An 18,386-nucleotide genomic window follows, 5' to 3' on the forward strand; every position below is an offset into this window, starting at 1 on the left:
TGAAGACGTGAATAGGACCTCATCCTCACTGTCACTTGCATGTGACACATTGATTTCTTCAATCTTGACTCCACTTTTGCCCTTTGGCTTTACATCTTTGGCTTCATCTTTGTCTTTGTCTTTGCCTTTTCCCTTTTCCTTTTGATCATTTTTCCATTTGTAGCATTGCTTTTTGATGTGTCTCTTCTTGCCACAATAATGGCATTCCAAGTCCTTTTTGGAGCGGGACTGGCTCCTTCCCCGTTCTTGGCTTTTACCCCTTTGCTGGAATCTCCCACGTGCATTCATTGCATTGGACTTTCCAACAGAGTTGTTTTTCCTGTTCATCTCTTCTTGAAGAAGAGCACCCTCAACATCTGCATATGACAGCATAGCATTCGAATTGCTAGTGGCTGTCCTGAATGTGTCCCAACTCTCTGGCAAAGTGCATAACAGAAAAGTGGCTTTGAACTCATCGTCCATTGCCAACTTTTGATTAATAACCTGGCTGACAATACCATTAAACTCATTTAGATGGGCTGCCATAGACGCCCCTTCCTTCATCTGAAGACCTATGAGTTTCTTCAACCAATACACTTTGCTTGAGGCACTTTGCTGAGCATACAAGTCCTACAATCTCTGCCACATTCCCCACGCTGTCTTCTCTTCACGAATGCTGAAAAGTAAAGAGTCTGACACAGACAACATGATAGTAGATCTTGCCAGCTCATCCATATCTTCCCACTCTTCAGCAGTAAGAGAAGCGGGCATTACATCCCTTTCTTTGATAGGCTTGTGCTGCTTCTTCTGGAGCAACACATTATAGCACTGGGTTTGCCAAATATCATAGTTATGTGAGCCTTCAAGCTTCTTGATGTGAAGCAATGAAGAGCTCTCACCTGTGGTTGCCATAGTAATATGCAACCTGTCAATGCCTGACTCCCTGCAAAATGTGCAAACACTGCACCAAAAACACACAAAGTGCTCACAATTGCTCTCCCAAGCTTTATCTCCCACTGTGGAAGCAAGAATGCAACTTTTCTCCCACTGTATGTGATAAAATCACCAAAATCTGGTTGCTGCAGATTTAGGACAGCACCTTAAATGTGCTCTGTTGCCCTTCCAAAGTACTATACAGCAGTACTAAGTGCTCACCAATAATGTACCAAACCTGTACCGGCAAGTACAGCAACTAAAATTGAACCTTTTCCTCACTCAAATCAGTGTACAGCCATGCCAAAACTTGCACAAAGCTGTGCCAAATCTGTACCAGCAAGTACAGTAGCAATAAATGCTCTCCTGGCTGTCCAAGTGAGTGAAAATCAGACTTTTACAGTCCCAAACACTGCATACAACAGTTCCGAACAGAAATTGGGCAAAAGCCCCTTGACTGCAAGCTGATTTCTGAGGATTCAAGGCATAAAAGTCTTGCCTGCTGCTTTGCCAAGCTCAACAAGCATAAAATCTTGAAAAGCCCCTTGATTTAAGATCAGTTTCTGATCATACATGGTACATTGACGCACATGAAGGCATCCAGAGTGTTCACAGTGCTTCCCCCTGGCCACATATACATCCAATACATGAAAGCCCCTTGATTTACAGGCACATTGAGTGCTTGACAGGCATCAACATGTTGCCCAAAGCATCAAATACGAGTGCCTGCATGCAAATCAATCCAATCGGCACAAAAGCCCCTTGATATGCACTGCAATTTGCTGCAATTTTGCCCGAATGTGCGATTTCTCACATCATACAGCATGTATGAATGCTTAATTGCACAATTACATCAAAAGCCCCAAATTTCGACATCCAATTTCCTACAAATTGATCCTGATTGTGACCAATGTCACCCAATTTTGCCAATTTTGCTCAAAATTTGAGCAATTTGGCACCTGACCTGCTCAATTGATGATTGTACATGCTCAATTGCAAATTGGACATGCAAATTCCAAAAAAATTGAAGCAAATACCTCAGGTAATTTTCTGATTTTTTATTGCAGGAAAGGGGTTGATGAATTTTGGTGCTGCTATTGCAGAAATGGTCGCAGCGCGTTGTGGCGGTGGCGGTGGCGGAGAAACCGTTGGCTGAAGAGAAGCGAGACTGTAGGAGGAGACGGGAAGCTCAAGACGACTTGCACACAGTCGCAGCAGCGGCCATCGCCATCGTGCAGCAGCTCTCTAAGAAGAGCACCCAGAAAAAAACCTTCGCTCACCTGCCTCGCATAAGCTTATCCGCCCAATGCGTTGCTGCAAGCGCACGTTCGTGTCAATGATCACCAACGACTTGTGCAGCTGCTGTCGCCAACGAATTGGTTTGCCCTGTTTGTGCGCGCTAACACCATGCACGATTTCTGCTTCACCTTCCCTTACGGCTTCGCCGTGCTGCTGGGTGGCCTAGCGGGCTACCTGCGCAAAGGTAGCACCACTTCTCTCATGGGAGGGGGTGCCGCGGGCTCTCTCCTCCTCCTCGCCGGATACCTCAGCTTCCAGGCTTTTAAGAAAGGATCCAACTTTTACATAGCGTTTCTGCTGCTGTGGGCGCTGCTGCTGCTGCTGTAGGCGCCTGGCTGCGCCTGGTTGGCTGGGCAACCCGCTCAGCTGCTTGGCTGTTGGCTAACGGCACTAGGCAGCCTGGGCAGCCTTAGCTGGGCTGCATGGACTGGGCAAGGCGACCAGTAGAGAAATCAGCGCCAAGAGGGAGAGGATCAAGACAGCTACCTGTGCTCTGATACCAGTTGAATGGGAGAGATAATTAGGGTTAGAGTTCATGTGGGAGACATACACACAGAGAAAACAAGGGAGAGAGAGAGAGAGAGAGAGAGAGAGAGAGAGTTGTGGGGATCAGTCAACTCACCAAGTTGAGTGTGTGACTCCCCTATCACACATGTATATTGCACTAGTACACATAGTGCACTTAGTACATTAAAAGTACTAAGTGTACTATGTACTATAACTTATGGGCTTGTACACACTATAAGGGTGGGCATAGTGCCTTTACCCCAACATCAAGTCCCATTCTCCACAAAACAAGAGTAGTGTTTTTGCAGTCCCTCTCCTCCATACGCCAATAGAGCTAAACTTATCTGGATAAAAGTGGAGAGAGAACATTGTCTCAGCTAGGGTGGATTCCTCACCAAGCAATCTGTCAATGAAATCTACAAGCTCATCTATCTAATAGAGTCCAATAGAGTGTGGGAAAGAGTGTGCAGCCCTGTTTTACCCAATATTGGCTTTGAAAGACCCTGAACTTTGGGCAAAGGGCAGCAGCCCAATGGTGAGGGATTGTGACTCGGGAAGAGAAGGTCTTGAGTTCAAATCCCAGCAGGCTCCCATTAATATTGTGGCCACTTTGCGCAGACAATTGTAACGCCTTCGGTAGGGAAGACCAAGCAGGTACCAAACCTTGTAACTACAGAGGGATCTACTCTATTTAAACTTTTTCTTTTTTGGTGGGGGGCAGAGAGAGTGAGCCTTTGCTCTTAGTATACTTGGCTGTAGAATGTAGCTCTAGCCCATACGCCCTCATCAGCATACTAATCAATCAAGCTCTTGGGCCTTGCCAAAATCCATGAAGAAATAATACATGTTTTACCCCCATGTTTGGCTTCATCAATGATTGCTTGAGTGTGAATAGATGGTCTAGTGTGGAATCATCTCGTCTGAAAGCGTGGCGTGGATCCCTTCTATCTCAGTTTAATCACTCAAACGTGCCCCTATTGTGGATCCATATATATTGGCTATGAGATGGCCAACCTTGTCAGTCTGGTAGTTTAATGGTTCATTGGGTCCCCTACCTTGTGGATATAATGGTTTTCTCCACCCAATTTGGGTGGACTGTGGCATATGGACTCATTGTAAGTAGGAAACTATTTTTAGAAAAGAAAAAAGGGACAGCAGGCAGGTACACGAAACATTGACAGCATGGGTGGAGTGAGCAAGGCAACAAGCACCTGGAAGGCATGGGCAAGGCAACAGACAGCTGGAAATGGACAGCCTGTGGAATGTGCAGCAGGGCAGAAAGAAATATGAGCAGGGAGGTGTGTGCTGCAGGGTGGGGCAGTTGTAACAGCAGATTCCATAATATATTTTAAATGGTTTGAACGGCCAGATGTGGCAGCAGATTCCATAATATTTTTGAGATGATTAAACAATCAATAATATAAGCGAGGTAATCTAGTAATAGCATTATTATATCATCAAACTGAATGTCTTACCAGTCCATGAGCGAGGTAGTCTAAGTCTCGAGCACACGTGGCAGGATTGCATGAAACATAAATAATGCGCTTGGCTCTCAGCTTTAAAAGAAACTTTATCAAGTCAAGGTGCATTCCAGGTCTGTTAGGGTCTGCCAAAAAAAAAAGAAAAAAAGAAAAAAAAAAAAGAGCATTAGTAATACCTCTAAACATGATCATTTCACTCTATTGACTAACAAGAAAAAGAAGAAGCAGAACATGAAATGTCACAACTGATGGCCTGATACTTCCCTTGTGCATTAACTACAAGGATGCTACATGAGCAGCCTACGGTTCTCGTTGTGGATGTCATGTGCACCCCACACTTGGGTGCCATGTGGACATACATACATACTTTATGTGCAAATTTTGGGTTAATTATGAGAATTGTGCCCCATCGCCCATTGTGAGCCCTAGTCCAAGGACATGTCAACCAGTGGCCATCAGGGTAGATTTGGGTAAGTCCACGGAAGTTCTACATGAGAGAACCCCACATAATTTTGTAGCCCACTTGAAGTTGACGTCTATTCAGATCTCTAGTAGCTTGTTCAAGTGCCCAGCACCCAACATCATCGTAGATCCATCAAGATGCAAGATGCTCAAATCAGGCAGCCAGGCAGCCCATGTAGATGGTGAAAGACATTGCAGGACAAGTCACGCAGGTGACCGAGCAAATTAGGCATGTAGCAGGATGGGCAGTGCTATGCAGGTCATGGGCAGGTGGTGCAGGCTGACTGGCAGAACGGGGCATAATTTCTCCTATAAATAGCCTATGCCTCTTCCCTCATCTCCTTGCCAACCTAGGAACAAGTCAGCAGAGCATTATTGAACCATCCACGGGCTTTGTACCTGCTCAAAAAAATCCTACGTGCTTGGTATCATCGTATTGATCTATTCTTCTGAAGTATCAGATTGAGCAAGAGTCCTTTGAATGCTAATCTTTATCTTTCTTTAGAGGAGGGGTAAAACAGCTTTGATGATGCTCTATGTAGATGGTTGTGATAATTACAGACATTCGTGAGGCAAAGATCCAGGCCACGCAGGAGAACCTGAAGGAGAGTTTGAGAAGAGAGATCTTGGACTTCTTCATTACTTACTAAGATGCAAATCTAGAAGAACCTGAACTAAGTTTTATCTCACAGAAAAAATATTGTAAAGAGGTACTGGAGGTCTTTAAGATGGCTAAATGCAAACATATATCATCAACTATAGATCCTGGTCAAAATCTTTCAGTGGAGGATGCTACTTCTATGGTTGATGATACCCTATGCACAAGGATTGTTGGCTGATTGCTATATTTCGCTAGGACTCCACCAAAGTATTCCTTGGGAGACTAGAGAAACAAAATTGTAACCAGGACGTCAGTCACTGTTGGAGTTAAAGGCCCATGTGGCCGGGACCCCATGGATAGTTGGATGTACCATTCATTCATATAGTGTATAGCCTGAAGATAAGGGTGATCAAGCACCCACCAAACTGTGTTCTCTCTCTCTGTTGCTCTCCGTTGCATCTCCAATCCTTCATCTGGTATCAGAGCTCTTGGTGGCCGACTGGGAGAGCATCTACGAGCTTCGGGTAGCCCTGATTCAGGTCGTGGACCTTTTTTTGTGGATTGAAACATCAACAAGTCTCAGAGCAGTCTACAGGAGGCGTTGCCACATTTCAGGACAGCACTTCACTATTTTCGCCATAATTTTTACGTCTGATATCTGTTTTGGGCGTGCTAGTGCTCAAAACGAAGAGCACGGCGAGCTCTACAAGTTCATGTGGTTACAGGTCTGATTTTCGAAATATAACAGGTCTCTGTGTGCTGCCTAACAGAGACGAAATTGTCGGGACTGCACTTTTGTTGAGGGAGAGACATATGCCCAATATATGCTCAGCAAGAGCAGTTGTTTGAAGCATTTGGATGCTTGTTGAAGGAGCATATTGAGAAGATATTTACTGGAAACTACAAACACTATATGCCTAAGGTTGGAGCAGCCACATTTGTGTAGTTTATGCTCACAGAAAGAGCAAGTTTCCTTGATATGCATTATGCCTAAGAGAGGCAGGTTGCGATTATGCCTCTGTAAGAGCATATGTGCAAAGTAGCTATCCAGAAGACGGGTTGTGAAGACGGCTTGTATATGCTGATTTGATGCTCATCTTGCTTGAGGATTCAGTTTGATGGTGGCTTCTGTTATGTTGGTGTTGGTTTGACTCTTTCTTGGCTTCACCGACACTCTCTTACATACCCTTGCATACCGCAATCGTTACTCCCCCTGAGCCATTCATACATACCCTTGCATACCACAATCGTTACTCCCCCTGAGCCATTCATTACCTTGTCACAGGGCCGGGCCCTCTCTTTATCTAGTACACGGGTGAATACGTGCATACTTGTGGATTGCAGGTGCAGGTGTGATACAGTCAGTTGCCAATGGTGTGATAAGGCACTTTCATGCAATTGATGCGTGCAGTGATGGTTGTTTTGATGCCCTCAGTTTGATGCATGACAGTGGTTGATGCCTTTATGCATGTGACAGAAGTTCAGACCTGGACTATGCCCTGACAGAAAGTTGCCTGCAGCAGTTTTGAGCAGCAGATATCAGAGAATCCTAAAGGTTTTTGACTTCAAGACCAACATGAGTTTTTTAGATCTCTGTTCAAGCTAGAACTTTGCTGTTTACAGTATTATCAACCGGGCTACAGTTGAGGAGATATTGTCTGCTCAAAACACACATAAGTTGCTGCAGACTGCTATACAGGCAGTACAAACAGAGATTCGGGACTTGCAGTCAACAGAGAAATTGTAGAGCTATATGTGAGCTACAATATTGCCGTTTACAGTGTCTGCATCAGAGCTACTGTTCAGAAGTTATTGACTGTCAAAAACAGAGAAAAGTTACGCAGACAAGAAAATTCCAGAACTTTGTCTGGCCACATAGTTTGCATCTTTTGGTTTGCTTCGTGGTTTTGCACCTACATCTATTGTGATGTCTTCATCATCAGAGAATGCTCTCTTCAACATTGAGAAGTTGGATGGCACGAACTTCTCCTACTGGAAGGAGCAAATCTATAATGTCCTGGTGCAAAAGAAGCGGGTAAGCGTGTGAGATGCAAAGGTATAAAGCCAGAGGATATTGATGCCGATGATTGGGCTGAGTTGGATGAGCTTGCTCGCTCTACCATTATGCTGACACTTTCTAAGTCAGTCTACTTCAATGTCAAGGATATTGCAGGAGGAGCTTATGGAGTTTGGCAAAAGCTCTGTGATCTTTATGAGAAGCAAAGTGTTGCTTCCCAAGTCTACTGGCTAAAGAAACTCATCGATCTTCGCATGGAAGAGGGGACATCTATGTCCAATCACTTGAATGAGTTCAATACAATTTTCAGCCAACTTTCATCACAAAAGATTGCATTTAATGATTCAGTGAAAGCAATGTTTCTGCTTGTCACTTTGCCTAAAAGTTGGGATACTTTCAGGACAGATATAAGCAACTTGGCTCCTGCAAGTGGATTGACATGTGCGGATGTGGAGAGCAGCCTACTCACAAAGGAGGTCAATCGGAAGAACAATGCTGGCTCAAAAGGTTCTAGTGCATTGACAGTCAGAGGGAGATCACAGCAAAGGGGGAAATCTCGTGAGAGAGGTAAATCCAAAAGCAAGTCTCCAGCAAGACGGATATTGAATGCTATTACTGTGGCAAGAAGGGCCACATGAAGAAAGATTGCTACAAGTGGAAAAAGGAAAAAGGCAAAGGCAAGAGCAATAATCAGAAGGATGATGCCAAGAAGGAAGAGAAGCCTAAGGCAAGGATAGAGGAGGTCAACACCATTTGCAATGATGGTGATGACGGTGATGTCTTGTATACCTCTATTTTCTCAGATGCATTCCTGGTTACCACGGATGATGGTATGTCACAAGACTGGATTATTGACTTAGGAGCATCCTTTCATGTTACTCCACACAAGGAGTGGTTTGCCTCTTATGATGCAAGAAGGAAAGGATGTGTGTGGTTGGGAAATGATTATGCCTGGGATATTATTGGAGTGGGAGATGTGGATCTTTCACTTGCAAATGGCTCAGCTCTTGTGCTCAGGAATGTACGGCATGTGCCTATGCTTAAGAAGAGCTTGATCAGCACTGGACAATTGGATGACAGTGGTTACCATGTTTTCTTTGGCAATCACTCATGGAAAATCAGCAAAGGGTCTCTTGTAGTTGCTAGAGGTTCCAAGTCCGGAACTTTGTACTCTTTGCATGTGTCTAGTGTTAAGGATCATGTGATTGCTGTAACAGCCATCTGTTTCATTGTGGCATCGCCGGTTGGGACACATGAGTATGACAGGAATGAAGATACTTTCTGGTTTGCAGTATGTTCCTGTGTTTAATTTTTCAGATTTTAGCATGTGTGAGCATTGCATGTATGGGAAGCAAACACAGTCTTCACATAAAAAATCTTTAAGCAAGAAGAGGCTTGAACCATTGGAGTTGGTTCACAGTGATGTGTGTGGACCTATGCCTACTGCCTCATTGGGCGGTGCTTCTTACTTTGCTACTTTCATTGATGATGCTACACGGAAAGTGTGGGTCTATCCTCTTCGGAAGAAGAGTGATGTCTTTGATGCATTTCAGAAGTTCTTAGCATTTGCTGAAAATCAGTCGGGCAAGAAGCTCAAATGCATGCGTACTGATAATGGAGGAGAGTATACCTCTCGTGCATTTAAGAATTTTTGTGAGCTACGTGGCATCAAGCGGGAGTTGACTACTCCTGAGAATCCTCCTCAGAATGGGGTTGCTGAGAAGATGAATAGAACTATTCAAGAAAGGAATATAAGCATGCTTTCTAATGCCGGTCTACCTCATGGCTTTTGGGCTGAGTCTATCAAGACAGCAATGCATCTTATCAATAGATTGCCTACCAAGGCACTAGATGGGCAAGTGCCAGAAGAGGCTTGGTCAGGCAAGCCACCATCTTATGGGCATCTTCGTGTATTTGGCTGTGAAGCTTATGTTCATATCCCTAAGGAAAAATGCAGCAAGCTTGATCCCAAGTCAAGGAAGTGCATTTTTCTTGGATATGGTGATTCAAGCGAGATGGGATACTGATTGTGGGATCCAGAGGCCAGGAAGATAGTACACAGCCATGATGTTATCTTTAATGAGGACAAGATGCACAAGAAGCCAGAGAAGACTGTTGAGATACGCAGAGTGGTGTTTCAGGAGGACGGACAGCCACCATATGCGAGGCACGAACAGCCTGTTCCACATGATGCAGGGCATGGACAGCCCATAGATTGTGAGGTGGGAGAGCCACAGCCAGGTGAACAACCTCAGATTATGCAGGATATGCAGTTGGGACAGCCAAGAGCTCAGGTTGAGCCAGTGTTGAGACCATCTTCTAGAGTCTCACGTCCTCCACAGAGGTTTACACCGTCTCTTGACTATGTCATGTTGACAGATTGTGGTGAGCCTTCATGCTATACAGATGCTATGTCTCGGGATGACAAGTATAAGTGGGAGAAGGCCATGAAGTCAGAGATGGACTCCTTGATGAAGAATGCAACTTGGGATTTGGTTTCATTGCCCAAAGGCAAGCACGCATTGCCATGCAAATGGGTGTATAAGTTGAAGATGTCTCCGGCAGATGCATTGCCTAAGTATAAGGCAAGATTGGTTGCCAAGGGTTTTAAGCAGGAGAAGGGCATTGATTTTGATGAGATCTTCTCACCAGTGGTGAAGATGACTACCCTTCGTACAGTGCTTGCATTGGTTGCCAGAGAGGATATGGAGCTTGTCCAGATGGATGTCAAGACAGCTTTCTTGCATGGGGATCTTCATGAGGACATCTATATGCAGTAGCCAGAGGGGTTTGTTGTGCAGGACAAGGAACGGATGGTATGTAAGCTTCAGAAGAGCCTTTATGGATTGAAGCAAGCTCCACCGGAGTGGTACCATAAGTTTGATGCTTTTATGCGATCCCAGGGATATACAAGGAGTGAGACAGATCATTGCCTCTACACTAAGAAGGCATTGGATGGCAGCCTTCTGATTTTGATCCTTTATGTGGATGATATGCTAATTGCCAGGAAGTCTACTCATGATGTGGATGCTTTGAAGAAACGGTTGCATGAGACCTTGGACATGAAGGATTTGGGTGATGCCAGTCACATTCTTGGTATGAGGATTGTCAGGGAAAGAAGCAAGAAAGTGCTCTCTTTGTCACAGAAGGAGTACATTGGCAAGGTCCTTGAGCGTTTCAATATGGAGAGGGGGAAGCCCATAAGTACTCCGTTGCCTCCATATGTGAAACTCAGCCAAAAGGACAGCCCTAAATCAAATGATGAGAGGGCTGAGATGGCAAAGATCCCTTATGCATCCGCAGTTGGTAGCTTGATGTATGCCATGGTAGTTACACGTCCAGATATTGCTTTTGCAGTGGGAGTTGTTAGCAGGTATATGGCTAATCCTGGCAAGAAGCATTGGAAGGCAGTGAAGAGTATCTTGAGATACTTGATTGGTACAAAGGATTTGTGCATTTGCTTTGGGAGGAAGGATACATCTGTCCTTGGTTATGCAGATGCAGATTTTGCAGGGAATGTAGACAATAGAAGGTCTACGACAGGATATGTTTTCACATTCACCGGAGGTGCAGTTTCATGGGTCTCTTGTTTGCAGCCTTGTACGGCTTTGTCTACCACTGAGGCAGAGTATGTTGCAGCCAGTGAGGCATGCAAGGAAGCTATATGGCTTACACGTCTAGTAGAAGACTTGGGCATTACAAGTGAAACCGGCCTTCAGAAAATCTGACGGGCGGTGAAACAAACACTCGCACATAAAACACTTCGATACCATTGAGGACCTAGAAAAGGAAAACAAACAGGGGGAGCTAGAGTGCTCCTGCAAACAGTACCCGGACACTGATTGGCCCCAAAACGCAGTGGCGCCCCTTGCAGTATTTCTTTAATTGATTATAAGAGCTTTGATTACAATAAGGCTAGGACTCAGCCGTCATAGTAGAACTCCTGAAGCCTGCAAATAACCTGCATCATGGCTTCTTGTCCACTCGGCATCCACAAACAAATCCAGCCATTGTTCACATCGAAAGACTCTCTCACATTGAGTCTGCATACAGAAGCTTTCTCCCATGATCAGGACTGCCACAACCATCCATAGCCTCTCACACTATGAACAGCATCACACCCTGACACATCCAGTGCTTCTGCATCACAACACAGACTCCCAAACTGTCTCTCAAAAGAGAACTCGTATCACAGCACAGCATACCATACAGTCGACACACCTGTACCAACCCTCTCTACCTTCCAAGGGTACTATCCATCTCTGTCATGGATTCCCTGTCCCCTGCCCAATCAGTAGCAAGGCTGTACCAAACATGTGTCCATTCCTGTACCCTCTGCCTGCATGTGACCTATCTCCTGGAGAAACCCAAATACATGTTTCCTCGAGAAACCTACGACCTGTTTCCACATGAAACCCTTAGGTCTGTTTCCCTTTGAAACTTCTGTCCTGTTTCCATACAGAACCATTCATGGCACCATTCAACAACAGTGCCAACAACAGCATACATCTAGTTACCTGTTCCCTCATGAAACATCTGGAAACATAGAGATGCCCATAACTGTAGGTCCATCTGTTCCTTTCTAGCAGGAAGAAAACAATCTGCTCCATGAGCACGCAGCCATGCGAGCTTGCATCACTCCCATGCCAAGAAACACATTCAAGTGACCTCTACTTGCAGCCAATAACCCAAGTACATAGCTGAATTTGCAACCAAACAAAAACAGCCCATAAACAGTCCACAAACTGATCTCAAAACAGTCCCGAGCATTGCCCATGTTCATAACCACATGCACTGCCACGAAACAGTCCAGAAACCCTTTCCAAAACAGTCCCCAACGGGCCTGTATACTCAGCCACACAGCAACCAACCAATCCTGCACCGGCCAAAGAAAGAGAGAGAGAAGTAGGCTTGTGTCTCTACCCGTCTTGTCCAGCAGCCGCCTACAGTTTCCCTTGTGCGTGGAGAAAAGCATACACTGTTCTGTCCAGCGCTGCCTGCAGATCTGTTTCCACGAGCCAAAAAACACACGCATGGCAATCAACTGTACCTGTCCGTACACATGTACCTGCAATTGTACAGCTGCCACGTGGACTGTACCTGCAGCTATCGATTGTACCTGCCTGTGCCGCCTGAATCTGCAAAACTGCCAACCGTCTGCACTCTGGTCGTCAGCGCCACACCTGCATCCACAGCCGTCACCTGCTCTGTACGGCCTGCAGTCTTTAGGTCTGTACGGCCAGTACTATACGGCCTGTCTGATAGGGCAGTTCCAGGCGAAGCCAATCACCTGCAGCAACCAGACGACCAAGCTCTCCTCTCCTCCACGCATGAAACTTGCATGCCCCCCCCCCCCCCCCCCCCCCAAAAGCAAGAGAGAGACGTGGGCCTCCAAAAGTGGAGTAGTCTCTAAAAATTGCCTTGGGGTCTCTCAAGGCTTTAAAACCTCTTTATCTTTAATTTCGCCCCACCAAAGGTTATAAAACCTTTTTGAATTAAAGTCTCTTTGCCCCCTTCACACTTGGGGTTGTCCACACATGGGTTTACTTTTTGGACTCCAACCTGATGCCATTCACACTGTCCACCATGTCCCCGTGCACACCTGCATATTGTCCAGAGAAAAACACAGGATCGTGACATACCCCCCTCTTGAAAAATGGCAAGCGTCCTCGATTGCACTCAATGGCACAGTAAAGCATCTTATGAGCAAAGACACCCCATATGGCAAAAACAACGGTCCTCCAATGCATCTGGATGATAAAACAATCATCCTGCACAATAGGCCACACTGTCACATCAAAGTGACAAACCACTCTTGCTTGTTCCTTCAGAACCTACAGCAAAAGTCTAAAACCAAATGGAAACACGTTAACTGTGTTAGCCAAAAACAAAACCATGCATCATTCTACATATGGCACACATATGCATTCACAAACAATATGCTCTTCAAAATGCTCTACCTACTCCAAAGTAACAGTCTAAGGGCTGCTCGCAAGCCTTACGCCCATGGGCATCCCACAGGACCCACGACTGATGGTACAACATGAGCATATGCAAGCACTCAATGCAAAAATGAGTGCAATGCGAGCAAATTTGTAAATCTTTTAATGCTAAAACATCAATCTTCATTTCCGAAGACTATACTTTAGAGATTTATTACAAGTTACCTAAGATAGAACACGAAGAGCAACTCGTGAAAGGTTTGGAAGACCAACCCTTCCATAAGAGTGCCACCATGTCAAAGGGAATTTCATGGCTTCCTTCCTCAATGACACAGGTCTCACAAATGAAGCACCAATACCACTCATGTAAGTGGTGAACTCTCTATCGATCTGAAGTTGCTCCTCCTCTGAGAACATCCTTTCCACATACTTTGACTGCTTCATGCTCAAAGCAATATTATTCCATAGCTCTGGCGACCTGTAGAGAGGATGGAGCATGGCAGCCATCGCATGGATGGGACGGCTAATGAATGTCCACCGTTTGTCTACAATGTCCAAGATCTCACCTCGGCTGAAAATGAGAGATTGAACATACATGTCTTAGGTTATAGTGCTAAGTGTACACATGTCAGTCCTGACTCCTGACATGTCATGAGAATCGAGAATCGAGAAGTCATAAAAATCAAAGAAAGAGGAAGAAATTAGAACTATTGCTTACCGTTGAGTAGTCATCATGGAGCACTGAGCAACATGGTCTTTCATTTGCATAAACAAATGAAAGACCAGCCCCAAAGTTGAGCCCTCCGTGTCTGTAAGTCGTAGAAGGACATACACGAGCTTAAGTGCAACTGAAAGGCTATGAACTTGCTGCCAAAAATCATCATCAGGATCCGCCTCTGCAAGTATTTTGTACGCTCATCCTCTGAATGATGCATCTGTCGCCACCTTGGATCCACAACTGTTGATGATAGTGAATCTCTTATCTTGTAGAGCCTATCCAAGACCAAGAATATGTAGGCAAACCTGGTCTTGGAGGGTCTCACCATATCCAAAGGGCTATGGCTCCGAAAGATGGCAAGAACCTGATGCTTCTTGCGGAAGAAGGTGGTGATCTTTACAGCATCTGCAACAATGGGCTGTACCCAAACAAGCTTCCCAATGTCTTCCATAAGTAAATCAAGACAATGGCCAGCACATGGAGTCCACACTATATGTGGAAACTCTGCCTCGACCATTTGACCCATTGCCTTGCAGTTAGAGGCGTTGTCGGTCACCACCTGCACAACATTGTCCTCCCCAACCTCAAGGATAGCCTGTCGAATGTGGCCATAAATGAACTCCCCTGTGATCCTGTCGCCTGCTCTCCCTGCATCCACGGCACGCAAGAAATAGGTGCCCAAGCAAGATGACACAAGGATATTGATTATGTGCCTCTTGCGAATGTCTGCCCACCCATCTGAAATAATAGTGCATCCAAACTCCTGCCAACCTGCTTTCACAGGAGTGAGCGCCTTGTCTATCAAGGCCTTCAACTCATCCAACATGGATGTACGCATCTTCATATACTCAAGACCTGTCCATGTCTCAGTAGGCCCTACCTGCGCAATTGCTTTCACCATTCTTTTCCATTGGTCCGTCCTTAACACATTGAAGGATATATTACACTCAATAAGAGTACGACAAATCTCCATTTCTGCCACCCTTTGCCGCTCCTTTACCCAAGCTTGTGATGAGATACAAGAACGCAGAGTGGATTGCTTTGATGCCTCCCCTGTACCTCTCGCATCTTGTGGCAGGAGGTCCTCATCATCGGCAATACGTGCCCTCTTCCTGCCTGTGGTGGATTGGGCTGAAGCCGAAAGACTTTCACCCTCATCTACTGTACCTGAACCTGTAACATCTCCAATAAAAGCATCATGGAGAGCATCTTGCGTACTTTCACCACCTCTAACACTGCTTGCACCACCCATTGCAAGACAATTCTCTGCAATCAATTGGTCCCTCACAGCTTGTGGTGTTTTATCACATGGACCACATTGATTGGTGCACCCGATACTTGTCATGTGCTTGATGACGCGAGTTATGGTGCTAGTGTACTGCTCCCCGCAATACTTGCATGCCCATAGCCGAGTACCTGACCCTTGCTGAGAAGGGGTGTTAACAACCCTCAGGACATTGGTGTGGATTGCCCAGTTCGGGTTAGTCTTGCGCGGCATGATGAAGCCTGGGCGTGAGAGAGAGCGAAGAAGAGCGAAGAAGTTGGCTCTGCAAAGTTTTGCAGGTACACACGATTTTGCAAGTATACACAAATGCCCAAATTTTGGTCGCTTATCCACAAGCGCATGGTCGCCACACGCGCCTCGCCATGCCACACAATTTTTTATTTTTTTTAAATGTTTCCGTACGGATCCGTACAGTACGGTACGGTACCGTACCGTACGACTGTACCGTGCTATACGGATCCGTACGTACGTACGGCATCAACCTTGAAGGTGACAAACCACTCTTGCTTGTTCCTTCAGAACCTACAGCAAAAGTCTAAAACCAAATGGAAACACTGTGTTAGCCAAAAACAAAACCATGCATCATTCTACATATGGCACACATATGCATGACACACATATGCATTCGCAAACAATATGCTCCTCAAAATGCTCTACCTACTCCAAAGTAAGAGTCTAAGGGCTGCTCGCAAGCCTTACGCCCATGGGCATCCCGCAGGACCCACGACTGATGGTACAACATGAGCATATGCAAGCACTGATCACCACTGCTAAACATAGAAAGAAACTGTCTTCCGAACCCATGAAGCCTCCGTGAAGATACCACCGGTGACAAACTGTCGAAAGCCATAGCCTTCAACGCATCTCCTGCACCATAATACTTCAACTGCTTCTTGTTCCTGGCCGACTACTTCTTGTCCTTGGTGTCTTTTCTCCTGAGCTTCATCTTCAGCTCTTGCTCTTCATCTCATATAGGCAAAGACACACAATCCTGCACTGCCTCCTGCACTTCCCTTTCACTTTCCACATGTTGAAGCTTTTGATGTGACTCTCATGAGACAACCACGAGCTCGCCCCCTTAGGAAAGTTGGCGATTGTCCCGGCCAACGGAACCTTGAAACCGGCCTTCTGAAAATCTGACGGGCGGTGAAACAAACACTCGCACATAAAACACTTCAATACCATTGAGGACCTAGAAAAGGAAAACAAACAGGGGGAGCTAGAGTGCTCCTGTAAACAGTACCTGGACACCAATTGGCCCCAAAACGCAGTGGCGCCCCTTGCGGTATTTCTTTAATTGATTATAAGAGCTTTGATTACAATAAGGCTAGGACTCAGCCGTCATAGTAGAACTCCTGAAGCCTGCAAATAACCTGCATCATGGCTTCTTGTCCACTTGGCATCCACAAACAAATCCAGCCATTGTTCACATCGAAAGACTCTCTCACATTGAGTCTGCATACAGAAGCTTTCTCCCATGATCAGGACTGCCACAACCATCCATAGCCTCTCACACTATGAACAGCATCACACCCTGACACATCCAGTGCTTCTGCATCACAACACAGACTCCCAAACTGTCTCTCAAAAGAGAACTCGTATCACAGCACAGCATACCATACAGTCGACACACCTGTACCAACCCTCTCTACCTTCCAAGGGTACTATCCATCTCTGTCATGGATTCCTTGTCCCCTGCCCAATTAGTAGCAAGGCTGTACCAAACATGTGTCCATTCCTATACCCTCTGCCTGCATGTGACCTATCTCCTGGAGAAACCCAAATACATGTTTCCTCGAGAAACCTACGACCTGTTTCCACATGAAACCCTTAGGCCTGTTTCCCTTTGAAACTTCTGTCCTGTTTCCATACAGAACCATTCATGGCACCATTCAACAACAGTGCCAACAACAGCATACATCTAGTTACCTGTTCCCTCATGAAACATTTGGAAACATAGAGATGCCCGTAACTGTAGGTCCCTCTGTTCCTTTCTAGCAGGAAGAAAACAATCTGCTCCATGAGCACGCAGCCTTGCGAGCTTGCATCACTCCCATGCCAAGAAACACATTCAAGTGACCTCTACTTGCAGCCAATAACCCAAGTACATAGCTGAATTTGCAACCAAACAAAAACAGCCCATAAACAGTCCACAAACTGATCTCAAAACAGTCCCGAGCATTGCCCATGTTCATAACCACATGCACTGCCACGAAACAGTCCATAAACCCTTTCCAAAACAGTCCCCAACGGGCCTGTATACTCAGCCACACAGCAGCCAACCAATCCTGCACCGGCCAAAGAAAGAGAGAGAGAAGTAGGCTTGTGTCTCTACCCGTCTTGTCCAGCAGCCGCCTACAGTTTCCCTTGTGCGTGGAGAAAAGCATACACTGTTCTGTCCAGCGCTGCCTGCAGATCTGTTCCACGAGCCAAAAAACACACGCATGGCAACCAGCTGTACCTGTCCGTACACCTGTACCTGCAATTGTACAGCTGCCACGTGGACTGTACCTGCAGCTATCGATTGTACCTGCCTGTGCCGCCTGAATCTGCAAAACTGCCAGCCGTCTGCACTCTGGTCGTCAGCGCCACACCTGCATCCACAGCCGTCACCTGCTCTGTACGGCCTGCAGTCTTTAGGTCTGTACGGCCAGTACTGTACGGCCTGTCTGATAGGGCAGTTCTAGGCGCAGCCAATCACCTGCAGCAACCAGTCGACCAAGCTCTCCTCTCCTCCACGCATGAAACTTGCACGCCCCCCCCCCCCCCCCCCCCCAAAAAGCAAGAGAGAGACGTGGGCCTCCAAAAGTGGAGTAGTCTCTAAAAATTGCCTTGGGGTCTCTCAAGGCTTTAAAACCTCTTTATCTTTAATTTTGCCCCACCAAAGGTTATAAAACCTTTTTGAATTAAAGTCTCTTTGCCCCCTTCACACTTGGGGTTGTCCACACATGGGTTTACTTTTTGGACTCCAACCTGATGCCATTCACACTGTCCACCATGTCCCCGTGCACACCTGCATATTGTCCAGAGAAAAACACAGGATCGTGACAACAGGAGAGGTTCCAGTTTTGCACAGTAATAGTCAGAGTGCCATCCAGTTGGCACGGAATCCTAACTTTCATGGAGAGGTGCTTGAGGACAAGCGCATTAGGCTTGTCAAGG

At 46.0% G+C, this 18,386-nt stretch overlaps 1 protein-coding gene across 1 annotated transcript in view; it reads right to left on the reverse strand.

Annotated features, from left to right (window-relative positions):
* LOC147620149 (RNA methyltransferase family protein) overlaps positions 1 to 18,386 on the reverse strand; it is a 71,100-nt gene that overhangs the window by 6,546 nt on the left and 46,168 nt on the right. Inside the window, exon 9 of the mRNA XM_086772346.1 lies at positions 4,194 to 4,324. Coding sequence (XP_086628472.1) covers positions 4,194 to 4,324 — 131 coding nt within the window. The remainder of the gene's footprint in view (positions 1 to 4,193; positions 4,325 to 18,386) is intronic.

This window comes from Cibotium barometz, chromosome 32, assembly GCF_041138505.1.
Source record: "Cibotium barometz isolate CiBa-2024 chromosome 32, ASM4113850v1, whole genome shotgun sequence".
Classification (NCBI taxonomy): Eukaryota; Viridiplantae; Streptophyta; class Polypodiopsida; order Cyatheales; family Cibotiaceae; genus Cibotium; species Cibotium barometz.